The sequence below is a fragment of the Alligator sinensis genome, unplaced genomic scaffold (assembly GCF_000455745.1).
Source record: "Alligator sinensis unplaced genomic scaffold, ASM45574v1 scaffold1637_1, whole genome shotgun sequence".
Lineage (NCBI taxonomy): Eukaryota > Metazoa > Chordata > Crocodylia > Alligatoridae > Alligator > Alligator sinensis.
In genome coordinates, this window is record NW_005843165.1 from 76,484 (window position 1) to 91,853 (window position 15,370).

The window sequence follows — 15,370 nt, forward strand, 5'->3', positions numbered from 1 at the left end:
CTAGCATTCAGGCCAGATCAAACTTAGTTTGGAATTCAAGTTTTGAGTTAGGAGGATTTAAAGGGCAGGGGAGGACAGCTTCCCTTCATGTTATTTAAGCCTAATGATTTAAATAAGGAAAGGCAGAATTATAGGAATAGAGGCCCTGAAAATTCATTAATCTACCCCAAGAGTTGAACTCGCACCCCTTAGAAGGGGAGGTACTAGCAGTCAGTTACAAAGTATCCACAAAGCTATCCATTTATCTGTATACAGATCTGTGACTTAGTTCCTCCCCAGGTCATTGCAAGGGCAAGCAAGCCCTGTACTCATTGAGAAAACTATCTGTTAAAAAAAAAGCTGTAAATGCCCTAGACATTCCAGTTCACTTCCAGCAGTTCTCCAGGCTGGGCAATCCTATTCTGTGCAAATAAAATCCAAACTGCCACTTAGACATGTGAAGGTGAAATAGGATTTAGCCCAGGGGTGTCCAACCTTTTTGAACGTGGGGCTGGATCACAAACTTTTTTATCACACAGTAGGCCAATAAGCCATATTCAAAGACCTCACAGGAAGTGGTATCACATCAGGAAGTGATGTCACATGACCTTTGACACCAATGAAGTTGCAGGAAGTGACAATGAAATGGGTCTGGAAATGTGGTTTAAAATCCAAAATAAAAGCAATATAAAAAGCAACAAAGAAATAATACCAAACACTTGTGTGCTCATGCAGCAGACACAAGTTTCCCTACTAGCACAGAGGGACAGCAAAGTTAGGGCACACAAGCTTCTTTCTGAAAAGCACACAGGGAACCATGTGGCGTTATGTTGGATCACCTTGGACTGCCCGGAATCAATTACTCAGTTCCCAAATACAGCTGGGGGCAAAAAGGAGGCAGCTTCTAGCACAAGTAGGAAGTCCTGCTTTCACTTGCCTCTCTCAAATGCAGCAAGACACTATAACTGCTCTGCCCCCATTTTCCCTTTTGCAACCAAAAACAGCAAAGAGTCTCCCCTGTGAAAGGCAGGGACCCCCCCGCCCCACACACACATACAGGTCACACACACAGGTGCCAGGAGCCCACAGTCACTGGCCCAGCCCCAGGGGAGGCACCGTCTTCCCGCCCCAACCCTGGTCCAGCCCAGCCTGGCCCTACCTGCAGCGCCCCGGCCGGGCAGCAGACAACAGACGATGAGGGCAAGCCCAGCCGCCGCGCCGCCTCCACGGGTCCACATCACCGTGCCGGGCTGGAGGGAGCCGGGGCCAGGGCTGGGTGGCACTTCGGGGCATAGCGAGTGCAGGCTCCGCCCGAGCCTGGGAACACCCTGCACAGTGCGGACAATGCCAACAGCCTGACAGAAGGAGGCACCTGCCTGTGCTGCTTCACCTCCGCCAGTGACCCAGGGCCAGGCAGCCAAGCCGGGCTGCCTCTTGTCTGTGGGCGGGGAGCAGCAAGTTGCTAGGGCCGGGAAGCGATGGCTTCCCCACATGGCACTGGGGACAGGAGGCAGCAGCGGGCCGGATCTGCACTCCTCTTCCCACACGCACCGCGTCAGCAACGTCAAGCTGACGCGGTGTGTGGGGGAACCTTGTCCCTGCCCTAGCCCTTCAGCAGCCATTAGGAAGCTGCTGAGGGGCTGGGGGAGGGACAAGGGGCAGGAATGAAAGTAAACCATGTTTACCTTCATTTCCCATCGCAGCACCACGGTCCACAGAAAATGCGGGCCGTGTGTTGGACAAGCCTGATTTAGCCCTTACTGTGCATCAGGAGTTCTGTAGTAAGTTTCTGGCAGTGGGTGGCAGCGCTCTGTCCCCATGTACCCCCTAGGGCCTTCCTGCATATTCCTGGTTGACAACCCCTGCCCTAGGGTAGACAACTGCTGCAAACAGTTAACTCCCTTGGCTCAAGTACTACAAGAATTGGTGCCGATGGCTCACCCATACCACGCAGAATCATCACATTTCTGTAGCCAAAGGAAAACACTTTGAGAGGGTATTTGTGATCATACTGCAAGAAGCTGTAATTTCAAGACTACATTCAAGACAACTTTCACATTAATCAATTCAAAGTTCTGGAAGGTCTGGGACATTAGAAGTCCAACATGGGACTTTTAAGGGTTATTTTGTGAGTAATTTTGAGTTTGGTTAGGTACTACAAGCATCATTTTGTACTACCTTAGTATATGGGTCTGGGAATCAATTCCTGTAAGTCTGATTATGTTGATCTTGTAGGAAGAGATTTAAGTCTTCTCATTAAAAAGGTGCATCAAAAACATGATGCAAATGTTCTTTCCCAGAGCAAGGAGGCATCTTGATAGAAAAGTACAGGGAGGGATTTTCTTCAGCTAAATGTTTTTTTACTTCTGAAAAACAATTGAAGTTCTAGTCCAAGAATCACACTACTTTCTACATATTCACAAGAACATTCCAGCCCTAAAATGACCCTTTGCAAGTCAAAGTATAAGTATCTACTGAAGCAGCATTTCAGCAGAAGACAAAACATAAAGCACTGATTTTAAGTGGTCAGTGTTTTAAATGTTTTCAGTCATAGTAAATGTTTATTCACAATTTTCAAAACCATTTGCAGTTTTCACAATTAACCCTAGAAACAAGAGACTCCTCTTTTTGGCATTATAGGAAGTAATACTCTTAAGACATAATAGCTTGGTGACTAGAAATTTGGCAACAAGCCACATACCACAGCACCAAAAGACGAAGACATTTACTTCCTAAGCTAAAGAAACACCTGTTACTATCAAGAATCTCTTTCAAGCTTTTTTTCCTCCAACCCGCAACTAAAATCTTGTACATCATGCTTGATTCTTCTCTACTAATGAGAATGATAAGAAACTTAATATTAAAGGAAGCAGGATTGGCTAGAAAACAATCCCCATAAAAATGGATTTAATTACAACTTATTCAAAATCTGCATACTGTATTTTGAAATTGGAGAGACTTAACCCACTGAAATAGAAAAGCATAATAAGCACCCAATTATAAGCTAAGGGACAACAAACAAAACAGTCAGAAATCCATTTTAAGTGACCTGTAATTGCATCTGAAGGCAAAGGTTGAAGACAAGTTAGGACATAAAGCCCGCATGACAGTTTCCAGAACTGACATGACAACTTATAATGGGGTTAAAATAAAGATTTATTATGAAAGATGACTGCAATCTTAATTCTCACCTTGTAATACTGGAATCAAATGTAACTTAAATGTACAGCAGCATAATGTGAAAAGATTTTTTTTATTTGTTAGAAGTTAACAGCAACAGGCACATATTAAAATGAGTATGGCAAAGCCTTTACAAATGGCTTTACACTGAAGCTCTCCCAAAAATGGCTGTTGCAACAAACTGTAAACAGAATTAATAAACAGTCTTTTACAGTAATAACAAGGGAAATACAAATGAACTAAAAGAAAGCACCAGTTTCTCTCAAACTAGATAACAGTTGTGCTTACTTTACTTAAAACAATGTAAAACAAATTACAAAAATGGAATGTTTGAAGTTTAAAATTAGTCCTTAAATTTTGTCCTAAAAAACGTTTCTCCTTTTCACATCAAAAACCCATAAATGGTTAATGTTTCAGTAGAGGGAGGAATAAGTAAACAATGCACTTTTTTTTTTGTCTTTTTTTTTTTCAATCAAAAACGAATTTGGTCACTTAGCTTTGTGCATAGTTTAAGGCATCTGTAGCAATTTGTTACAGGTTCCTCCCAATGTGGCTGTTCATGAAATTGTCACATTCTAAAAGAATAAATAAAAATGTTGCCGTTCAAACCCTTCCCCATCCCTTCCCTCCCCTCCCTTCCCCCACGCACACTCACACACCCACACATACACACATACTGCAGCGAAAAGGGGCATTTGTACCCTTGTTCTGAAGGACACACTTCCCATCCCATTTTATTTCAGATTGGCAAATACCCTGAGCTGATTATGGTGTTTAGACATTCCACCTTTTTCTTGCATGTGCAGTTCAAGTGTACAATAGTGAAAACAACATGCAATGTTTTCACTGCAGAATCGCAACACAGTTAGGACTGTCCTCCCCCCGCCCCCCTCCCCAAATTCAGAAGTGTTTTCTGCTTTTAAAAAACTGCATTCCCATACAGCACTGGAGTAAAGCTTGGCTGTGCTCTATGATGAATGCTCCATTCCCAGTGCACAAACACAATTATGGCAAATGGGAGGCTTTTCTGGCATCCAAAGAAAGAGCTGCAGTCCCAAATTCGATCTCTTTTAAAAAACGAAAACCCAAGGTTAGTGGTTCCTTCACAGCCAGGCGCAGAGGGAAGTCTAGAACCAAGAGTTTCAGAGTAGGTTTGTAAACATCAAGTCTTGCCACTGGCAGCAGAGGATGGGCACTTCACATTTCCAGATTTGAAACAGGGACTAAATGGAAGGGTATATGCTTTGCACATGTTTATGGGAAGTCTTGCAAAACTTCAAGATAAATGGAAATACCCATGTCAAGTCTCGGTTCTGAAGACCTTATTTCAAACTCTAAAACCACATGTGGCATGTAATAAAACTTTTTGTATCGTTCCATCAGGGATCAGTCATTGCTGTGCTTTGCATATTCAAGGTTCCAATGAAAGCCAACTGAGGCATATGTATGCATATTGCTCTATGTTCAGATCTTGCAATTAAAAATTGGGTTCAAATGGTCTGTTAAAGGAAAACTTGGAAATAAATAATGCTGGCATTGTTTATACTGAAACCCTGGGCAGTCGTATGTTTTTCCTCTAACCCCAACTGTGCAGATACCAAGAGGCAGTTTTGTCATGCAGATTCTGAGGTCAGGACAATCGATTTTCCTGAGGTAATATGTCTGAGTCCATTTCCTCAAAAGCAGGATCTGTATCATCACCACTGCTGGACTGTTCTCTCTGCATTCCCTTCCAACTAGCTTTATTCAGTCCTAGATGTCCAAGCATTGTCTGTGACAACCTGGTATTTGAAAACCGGGCCCACTCTGCAAACAATGGCTCCACTAAGTAAGTCATAAAACCTTTAAAGAAAAAAAACAACCTAAAATTAAAAGCAGGAAAGAAAATGCATTTTCAAAGGGCTATAGGAAGTGATGTAGGAGGTCAACAGTAATATACTGGGGAACTCTTTTTTAATTCAGATATACTTATAAAAAACCATCATCTTCCAACAGTTCTAAGAACTAGGACTCTTATTAAAATATAAAAATAAAATCCATAGAAATAACAGAACTGTCAGTCAAAAGAACGGCACTATACTACATAAGGAATTAACAGATGAATCCTGTTCTTGCAAAGCAGTGGTCAAATAAAGGACAGAAGAGAAAAAGGAGAATACTAACAATCAGATTTGAATTAAGTATACAAACTGGATTAGAAAGATGATAATTCCAACAGGGAAAAAGGTTAAATAACCAATTACCAGACAGATTATCTTAACTATACTATACTATACTATACTATACTATACTATAAAACAAACTAGATTGTCCTTCAACATTCCTGAAGGAAGACTGCCAAAATATGACCAAACAAACCTGTATATCCTTCAAAGTAAAGATGCCTAATAGTTGCACTAGCAGCTACCAGGCTAAAAAGCACCACAGTGGCTGCGTCTATACAAGACGCTACTGCGCAGTCATTACCATGCATTTATTTAATACTTGTATAAACAAGTACTAAATAATGTGCAGTAACTTAAGTTACTGCACAGTAGCACCAGCAAATGCCTTTTTAGTGGCACTACTATGCAGAAGCATTGCACCATGGTTTTTGCCAATTTTTTTACCCCATTTGTTAAAAATAATATGGTTAGCTTTTAAGCAACTGTATTATGCACAGTTGAGTTAAGACAACAATGTATAAGATAGTCCTAAAATTCTTCAAATTTCCCATTTCTCTATAGAATAAAATTGCAAATTATGTCCAGCATTTAAATGTATTACTTTGCCCAATAAAAACATGTTATAAGGTTTTAGTCTATCTGTATACAAGAAAAGCTTTGGGAAAATATTTTCACCTCTGTTGCTGGTTTAAATCTAGCTCAGGTTATCAGTGATCAAAGGTAACTTAATGGCTGCTCATCATCATGCAGTAAATTTGTGGTGCCCCTGCCCCAGTCCTCTTCATGCAGTAAATTTGTGGTGCCCCTGCCCCACTTTTTTTAAGGCTATCGGGCTATCTTTAATTGTTCCCAACAAAAAGGTTGTCTATGTTCAAAAAGGCTAAATCAACTGGCACTCTCACTGGCAGCCTTTCTAAAGATGCCAGGACTGAATGGGTATGGAGAATGAATTGGCTTCTTGAATCTGGAGGTGGTCATTCCAAAGTAGGGGGCTGAGCACATTGGAGATGTTGCAAGGGAAAGTTCACAGTGTTGCTTCCCATGTCCATCCTGTTTCATGAGGAGACAGAACATTCCAGTCTCTGCAACTATCAACTTAGCACCTAAATTCAAAAGAGAAATTTTAAAGAAAGAAATAAAAACTGTATCTGGTGAGAAGTGCTGCCAAAGGAATTTAAAGAGGATACAAATAGCAGGATATGCAAGTAAAGATACTTTCCCTTCCATTAATAACCGCGTTCTTAAAAGGGAACTACTGAAATAGTTTGAACTATTGACATATATTTTAATTAGTGATTACCAATCTGGATGTTAGCAACAGTTTCTGACTGTCGATCGCACAGCGGACTCACACCCAAGTGATACTTTTTTTCAATATCTCCTAAAGAAAAGAAAAAATAGAAATGGACACATTCTAAAATCAATGTGTTGCATACACAAGTGAATAGTCAAAAACCTGAAGTGTCAAACACTAATAGAAATGGATTTCCTAATGACAGAATAGGTCTGTATCTTCAGAGATACTTTGGACAGGATGTTGTCTATTCACGGTAACATCTTGTACTGGTTTTACTTACCTGTATAAAAAAAAAGAAGAAAATGTGTTTTACCTTGTACTCAGAAAAATATATCCACTGACTTATCACTGGGTTATATCCATTCCAACACAAACAGTAATAGATTAAAGAAAAACTCCAAGTAGTGGAGTATGTCAATAGGGAAATTGCCTATTTTAGAATCTGCCAAAAGAAAAATGACAATCTTCTTTTTCCTTACTACTATAATGGAAGTGAAAGATTCCCTTTGGACAGTGACAGCAAAAGGGGTAATTCTGTCTTAATAGCTGCAAATGAAGTTTTCAGATGAAAGTATTCAATTTTGTTCAGTCTTGTTTTGTCTTTTAGATCATAGAGTCTTCAGGGGAAACTGGTTTTTTTGTCTTGTAAATGCTGTGTGCCCAGTCAAAACACAAAATATTAATGATTGCCGTCTTCACCAACTGTTCCCTTATCTCTGCAAAACAATTACTGTTCCTCAATATAAAGCCAGATAAACCTACTGCCAAGCTTACGTGGGAGAATGCATACATGTACTCTTTTCTCTCACTTTAAAAGAATCATAGCGTGCTGTTCAGTCCATTTGTCCATTAAAATCTTTCAATCACTTGATGCCAAGGTTCAGATGATTTATTAACTTGCCTATACTATGCAAAAGCTTCCTTTACTAGGCAAAATTCTGCCCCTCAAGTGTCTATTCACCAGTCAATTCATCCAACACATTCTGAATCCTCATAAAAGAGAGGCATACCAGCCCTAGAGATCACTTTGAAAAGAAAGTAAATACAGCTGTTAAATAAACCTAAAGTTTTTCACCAGTACAATTCACATGCCCAAACATACAAAACCCTATCCTGGTAATATGGATGGAAGAACTCAACTTTCTCCAAAAAAAAGTGCAATCCAAAATCCTGTACAGCATCAACCTGTTGTAATCTAGCCACCTAGAGCCTTAACAAGAACTCAGGATGCACAAGCTTCATCTCAGATCAATCTGCCTGGCCACACCATGTCAACAAGAGTATTCTGGTTTGTTCCTAGATGGTATATTTCTCCCAGATTCAAAGCTCATTGCCCTTCACACAGGGCTTGGGAAAAAAGGATCTGATACTAGACTTTAAAGAACTTATAGAAACAGAAGTACAAGGCTACCTGGCCTCCATTACAGTAGTGAGAAACAGACTGTTGGACTAGAAGTGCAGGCACACTACACTTTTACACTGAAATTAAGTAGTAGGGCTATGCAAAGCTTCGGTCCCCAATTCGATTCAGTGGAGATTCAGCCTGATTCAGTGGCCAAAGCTCCGAATCCAAATCAAATCAGAGGACCTTTTAATCTCTCCGAATCAAATTGGAACACTCCAAATCAATTTGAAAAGATTCAGAAAGATCTGGAGATTCGGACATAGAGACATCTTTAAATGATTCTTCTACATACCTCGAGGTAGCAGGGACTCATGAGTGCTGCAATGCTGGGGTGCATGGAGTGTCCCACAGAAATATGGGGGGCTCCCAGCACGCTCAAGAGCAGACCCGGAAGTGGACCAGAAACAGTTCCGGTCCACTTCCAGGCCTGCCAGGAGCACACTGGCCCCTCCCCCCAACCCCACGTTCTCCCAGCTCAGGTGACTGGTGCACCTAGGGTCCCCCTGTGGCCAACTGCCAAGCCAGGGAGGCACGCTCCTAGGCAGACCCGGAAGTGGACTGGAAGTACTTGCAGTCCAATTCCAGGTTTGGCGGTCAAGAAGTGGAGCATCCCCCCCCCGCACTCCTGTGGTCCACTCCATGTGCCCCAGCATCACAGCATTCATGAGTCACACCTGCTACCTCAAGGTACGTAGAAAAAACTTTTAAAGCTGTGTTTATGTCCAAATCGCTGATTCTCTGAATCTTCAAATCTTCAGATTCTGACAAATCGAATCAGGGACAGTGATCCGAATCAACTAATCGAATCACTGTCCCCGATTCAGGCCAAATCTGAATCGCATAGGGCCTGCTTCACACACCCCTAGTAAGTAGTACATCTGCTCTGAACACCAGTACAGGTTTCCCTTGATTTATGCTGTTTCTTCATATGCAAATTCATTCTTATGTGATGAGCATATTTAGACCCATAATTCGTTATACGTGAGGTAAATTCGTTCGTATGTGATCAGCGTAGATGTGTCCCGTCCTGTCTCTACACCAGTGTGTCTGCAGTTGGGGGTAGCCTGCCACCTAGTGGTGAGGCTCTGTAAGAGCACCTATAGTGGGCAGTTGCCTCCAGAGTTTTACAGTACAGGTTTCCCTTGATATTTGCTGACATGCATTGTGGAGAATGGTGCATAAAGTGAATTCACATAAAGCAACCCTGATTTTTGTCTTCAGCTGCTGGGCTACACCGTGCTCCCCCTGTCCCTACTCGCCTCTGCTCCTGGGCTGCGCCATGACCTGGTGCAGGCAGCTGGTATTGACTGCTCCCGGGGCCACTCCAGCATGGGCTGGGGTAAGTGTAGACAAGTGGAGCCCCAGGCAGCACGGAGCACAGCATTCACCCTAACCCCAGCTGCAGTGGCCCCGGGAGCAGTCAACACCAGCTGCCTGCACCAGGTCATGGCGCAGCCCAGGAGCAGAGGCGAGTAGGGACAGGGGGAGCACGGTGTAGCCCAGCAGCTGAAGACAAAAATCAGGGTTGCTTTATGTGAATTCACTTTATGCACCATTCTCCACAATGCATGTCAGCAAATATCAAGGGAAACCTGTACTGTAAAACTCTGGAGGCAACTGCCCACTATAGGTGCTCTTACAGAGCCTCACCACTAGGTGGCAGGCTACCCCCAACTGCAGACACACTGGTGTATACTCTCAGCAACTTTGAAGGCTCTCTTTAGCCCACAGGGAACCACTTATACCACTCCAAAAATGTGGAATCTTCTAGGGCTTTTCTTCCATTGGCTACTCACTTATTGTAATTTCCACAGTAGTTTTCACTGTTAACTGTGTAGATTCACAATTAACTCGTGGACATGGAATTGCTTTGGTTTTGGGAGCAGGTGAAAGCAAGTTTCGGAACAAATTAAGACAGATTTGTATCCTGGAATGCTGATACACCACTGAAAAAAAGTTAAAGCAGTAATTAATTCTATTAATGGTTTAGCTACTACCTAAAATGCCAAGGTTTGAGCACAGCTGAAATTCATGCAGTTTGAACCTACACAGGCAAAAAGTAACATACAAATAAACAAAACTATCCTGATTAAACTGTAACTGATAGTACAAAAACAGCTTTTCAGACAATGTGATGCAAGTTCATTTAGATGTGACCTTTCAGATGTGTTTTCCCCACCTCATTAAACCTAGGTTCTACCTGATGCTTTAATCTTTTGAGAGCTAATTCCTTGTATTACAACAGAATCTGAACCCTTAAAGCATTTTTTAATGAAAAAATAAGAAAAGCAGGAACATACATTCATCCTGGTATTGGTAAATGTAATTGAAGTAACAGGCATGTGAAAGGCTTGGAGAGGATGTGTTTCATAACTTGAGGATCGTTCACCAAGTACAAGTAAAATCAAGAAAATTTTTCATCTGAACTATCCTTAGGGGTGAAGAATATGTTCCAGCTAAAATATAAATCAAGAACTGCCATAGCTATCCTATTTACTCAAATCTAAGACAACCCCCCCCAAATTAAATTTTATATATGGAAGAATTATACATTTGTTATAATTTTCTAGGTATAGAATCTAATTAATCAGAGAGTTGTCCGATTGGCCAGGCCTGACAATAAAGGGGGAGAGAAGGATGGGGGATCAGAAACTGCAGCGGGCAAGTAGAAAGATGAACAGGGGCAAGAGGCTGCTGTGGGTCTGACTGGCCCCAATCCAGGCTCAGGACCAGAGCCAGAGCCGCAACAGCCAGCTGGCTCCCCCCACCTGCCCCCACTTTGTATGTTAATCTAACTCAATGGGCTTCCCCCCCCACCACCCACCCATGCTGACAGGGGGGAAAAAAAAATCTCACCTTAGATTTGAGTAAATACAGTAGTAAGTAATGCTCATGGCCTCTTTCAAGAATGTAACCAGTGGAAAGGGTGGGGGGGCGGAAACTTTCATCATAAACGTACACCCTTTATTCTTTCAAGATGCTATGGCTCCCGTGACTATTTATCTGATGATACAATTATACATCCCACTGTCACCAAATCAGTTTTCTACTTACCTTGATGGAAGAATTCTTCTGTTACTTTTTCACTCCACTGCTTACTTAGCTCCCAAGTCCGACATGGATTACAAATATCAGCACACTTCAAAGCCATCTAATAAATGACACAGCAGTATCACTTACATTATATTCACGTTCAGAAACATGAATCAAAACCTCTGAATAGCTGCCATCCTCAACATTTTGTGCTTTTTTTTAAAACTACTTAAAGTCTCCCACTTTTGCTTTGCTAATTACATGGCGGGGAGCTATATCTAGGGAATTATAGGACATCATGAATGGCTCTGAGTCATACTGAAGTAAAACCAATTAGTTCCATAATGGAAAAAGTAAGTGAATCTGAGCATCTGAAAGGCAGCATATTCAGTACATATAATATACACTAAGTATGGTACAATAAGAAATGTTAAAGAAACAGTTGGACTTCACTAGAAATCAGAAGGAAGCTTACTAGACATAAATTAAACTGCTCAAAAATAGTTTTTAAATATTTTAAATATTACCCTGCCAGCTTCCTAAATGTATAACTGCACAGGACACTTTAAAGAGTTAACTGATAGTTTACTCCCAAGTACTAGTCATTTTAGCAGCGCTGGAATAGTATAGTCATGACAAGAAGTAAACTGAACTAACTGTTGACAAAACTGAAGTTTGTTTTAGCTGAATTTTTGTTAAAGTTCCACCAGGTTTCTTGCTGTTCATTATTTTTTTCAATCAGAATGACTAATGTGTAATCATAGGACTTCTGCATGTCTTAGAGGCCCTTTTCTCCACCTCCATTTCCATTATGCTCAAAGACATTTTTTCATCCTGTTCTATTTATCGTGAGGTGAAAAACCAGGGATTCAAAAAAACCACCAACTTTGAAAAGATGATATGAGCATCCTAAACTATTTAAGTACTAATCTTTGAGAGGGGTAAACACTGAGCCATAGGTGGTAAAAGGGAATTGAAGGACGGTCAAGGTGACAATGCCATCTGCATGTCCTCAGCTGAAAACAGAAGTCAGCACACACACTGTGCTAACAGGAACTGCTAGTGAAAATTCCATTTTGCCATCTCTGCTATTCCTGGTCTGTAAACAGACAGCACAGCTTAAGATTTCCATGCTGTCAATTTGATATTTTCCAAAATCTAAAGAACATTAACACCCCTGGCTTCGCTTTGACAGCAGACAACCTTTATCCTGGAAGAAAAAGTATTTGAAATGATTTACTTCCAAAATAAAAATGGCACTTTCAAAGATATTGCAGAAAGTTACCTGCAAAATGAAGTGACGATGGCTCGCATCCTCTAAACATAAGTCCCCTCTGTTCAAATGGGTTCTGAACACAGACAGATATTCATTTTGCTGACTGATGTCTGTGGCAAGAATGAGAGCACCTATCTGGCTTTCCATCAGCTGCCTGAAATAATTGAACATAAAATATTTAAAAAGGCAAAAATGAAAAGTCAGCATTGAACTGATATTTAATAAACAAGGTGTATTATACAGATGTAAGTAACAATGACCCCGAGTTTAGCATTTTGAAAAGTTTTACATAAAAAAAAATTATTCTTGTATTCCAACTATTATTAAAACAGGTGAGAAGAGCCACAATTAAAAATACAGACTGGTACAATCTAGTTCACAACGTAGTTATCCTTTGAAAAGCAGTATATTCTTGTAATCTAATCAGATACTTGTGTTTCAATACACTTCCTATTATAAAATGCTCACAATAAAGTTTTCAAACATTGTACTTCAACACCAATGTCATTTAACAGATCTTGTTACAAATCTGACTATTCAATGGCGATTACAAATTAGCATACAATATCCTAACACCACACTTGCTCTCCAAAGCTGTTCATCTCATGCATAAACTGCATCTAACTTCAAGTAATGCATATGATCTGTACAACATACCTATTTTCTAGTGACATGTGTGCAAATAAACCAGACTCTCTCAACAATCCCACTGCTGATCTCCAGTGGTGGTTTTCCAATACTGAGGTATTCTACAAATAGAAGCAGGTATCAATCAGTTCTCTCTTCAAAAAATGAATTTAAAGTCTTGCACCACTATAGTACAACACCACCTTATGTTCAAGATTTCCAAGGTTTAATACTTCTACTTAGGCTCATGCTTTGCATTTATTGTTCCCATTCAATGAGATAAAACATGGCAGGTTCAAAATCTACTAAAGTTACAATTTTACCATTAATATTATTTTTGTACACTGCAAATGTATAATACTTGGTTCTCATAACCAACATACCTTCCACTCACCTTATACAGAGTTGCTAAGTAATGGTTTGTTTTAATAAGGAAAGGCTGATTAACACCTGGGTGATCCAAATCATGTGTGGCAGCTGCAATTAAACTGAGCAGAACATCCCATGGAGTTAGAGATTTGGAAAGCTGTAATAAATGAATCAGTATTATTCATATGAACATTTCCTACCGTTTCACTTTTCATAGCCAATATTCAGTCCATGAATGAGTAAAGTCACCAAAACAACATCAGACCAATCCTTTATATAGTGCTATGAAAGAAAATCATCACATAAAAGTGAACAGGGAAAGCAGAGAAGTATGCATGTTCTTTGTTTTTTAGTGTAACACCACTGCTGGAGCCAGATAGTTTGGAGCTGCACCTATGCCACATACCCCAGCTACCAACTCCTCAGCTGCAGCATGGCTGCACAACTTCCAGCCTGTGGGGAGCTGTGCTATAGCCAGGCATCCACCACTTCTCTCTACTCCTCCTCCCCACACCCCCTTCCAGCTGTGGCATGGGCACAGCTGGAAGCTGTCTGTCTCCAGTGCCATTCCCCAGTAGCTGGAAGCTGCACCCCCACTGCATGTGATAGGGAGGAGGGTAGAAGCATCAGTAGTGCAGATGCAGTTTGCAGGTGCCCAGCCCCAGTGCAGCTCCCCACAGGCTGGAACCTGCACCCATGCCCATGCCCTAGCCAGAGAACACTGGGCTGGGAGAAGTGACAGTGGTGCAGGTACAGCTTCCAGCTATCTGCCCCAAGGGTAGGCATGGGGAAAGCTCCCTGCTGCCAATGTACCACCAAAGCCACCCCAGCCTACATTAGACTGGAGCCAGGTTGTTCTGGTCAATGGCTTGTAAAAGGTTGCTAGCCCCAGTCATAAATGGTAATGCATCGCTTGAAAAAACAAATCAGTGGTGGTTCTTGGACCAAGGTATTTGTATGTTTTACTGGTAGACCAACAAACAATTCAGCCACTCAGATGACACAAGTTTGTGATACAATCAGTTAGCATGTTTGATGGCTACCTGAAAGGCTGCTGGTTTGAGCATGCCTGGTTAAAATAATTTAGGTAACAAGGACAATTCTTGGAGTTGTCTCAGGTTCCATCGTATGATACTTTATATAAAAATCTCTGTGCCTCGTTCTTCTATTTTACACAAGGATAAAATCACCAAACAGCAATTGTTTTCATACGTTGTACTGCAGTGCCTGGAAAATTCTAGGACTTCTGAGATGTAACTGCTAAGAGACTGGTCAAGAGTGTGCAGTACCAAATAAACTTTGCTCTGTTCACCAAGGGGAAGGGAACTGCATAACAGTTCAGGGGAATGAGCATGTGGCATGATGATGAAGAACATGTGGCAGAACAAAGTCGTGTGAAAGCAGGTACTAATAAAGCTTTGTTCTTGCTCTACGCTAATGATATTTGTCTAGAGTTTCATGATGTATTCACAGACACTAAGCTACTAGAAAAACTCTCCAGTCCAAGAAATGTACACATCTGTGTTGGATCAGAAGCTGGCAGCAGTAGCAAGCAAGCGCTGACTTAGGGTGGGCAATTATTTCAGGCGGAGGGCTGCTTACCAAGTTGTGGCAAGCTGTCAAGGGCCACATGGGTAGCCCCACCCCTTAACAGGTGCCTCACCCCTTGGTCACCATCTTGGAGACCAGCGTCCGAATGTCTAGGGACCAATGATCCAGGGCCAGCACCAAGGGGGCCCAGAGCAGGGCGCAGGCTGGCAGGGGTCTGTGGAGCCAGACTGGGCTGCACCAGCAGGGAGAGGGGGGATCTGGTCCGGCTCCATAGAGCCCCTGCTGGCCGGGACCCTGTACCCCTGCTGCCCTGCTCTAGGCCCTGCTAGCGCTGGCCCTGGGACACAGGTGCGGGCCCTGCTCCCGCACCCGCTCACTCCCAGTGCTCCCCAAATCCGCGGAACAGGTCAGGGGCAGTATGCAGCCCCAACCCCCTGCTCGCCGGCAGGGAAGGAGCTGGTGCTGAGCACAGGAGAAAAGCGGCCCCT

The 15,370-nt window shown here is 42.0% G+C and overlaps 1 protein-coding gene across 3 annotated transcripts in view; it reads right to left on the reverse strand.

Annotated features, from left to right (window-relative positions):
• Positions 1 to 1,046: 1,046 nt before the first annotated feature.
• The window catches only part of PDE7A (phosphodiesterase 7A), a 62,929-nt gene continuing 48,605 nt past the window's right edge, over positions 1,047 to 15,370 (reverse strand). For all 3 annotated transcript variants that reach the window (XM_025194158.1, XM_025194157.1, XM_025194159.1), the window contains 6 exons: positions 13,357 to 13,488; positions 12,993 to 13,084; positions 12,345 to 12,489; positions 11,081 to 11,177; positions 6,625 to 6,705; positions 1,047 to 5,001 (listed from right to left, as the gene is read on the reverse strand). In XM_025194158.1, coding sequence (XP_025049943.1) covers positions 4,790 to 5,001; positions 6,625 to 6,705; positions 11,081 to 11,177; positions 12,345 to 12,489; positions 12,993 to 13,084; positions 13,357 to 13,488 — 759 coding nt within the window. In that variant the 3' untranslated portion in view covers positions 1,047 to 4,789. The remainder of the gene's footprint in view (positions 5,002 to 6,624; positions 6,706 to 11,080; positions 11,178 to 12,344; positions 12,490 to 12,992; positions 13,085 to 13,356; positions 13,489 to 15,370) is intronic.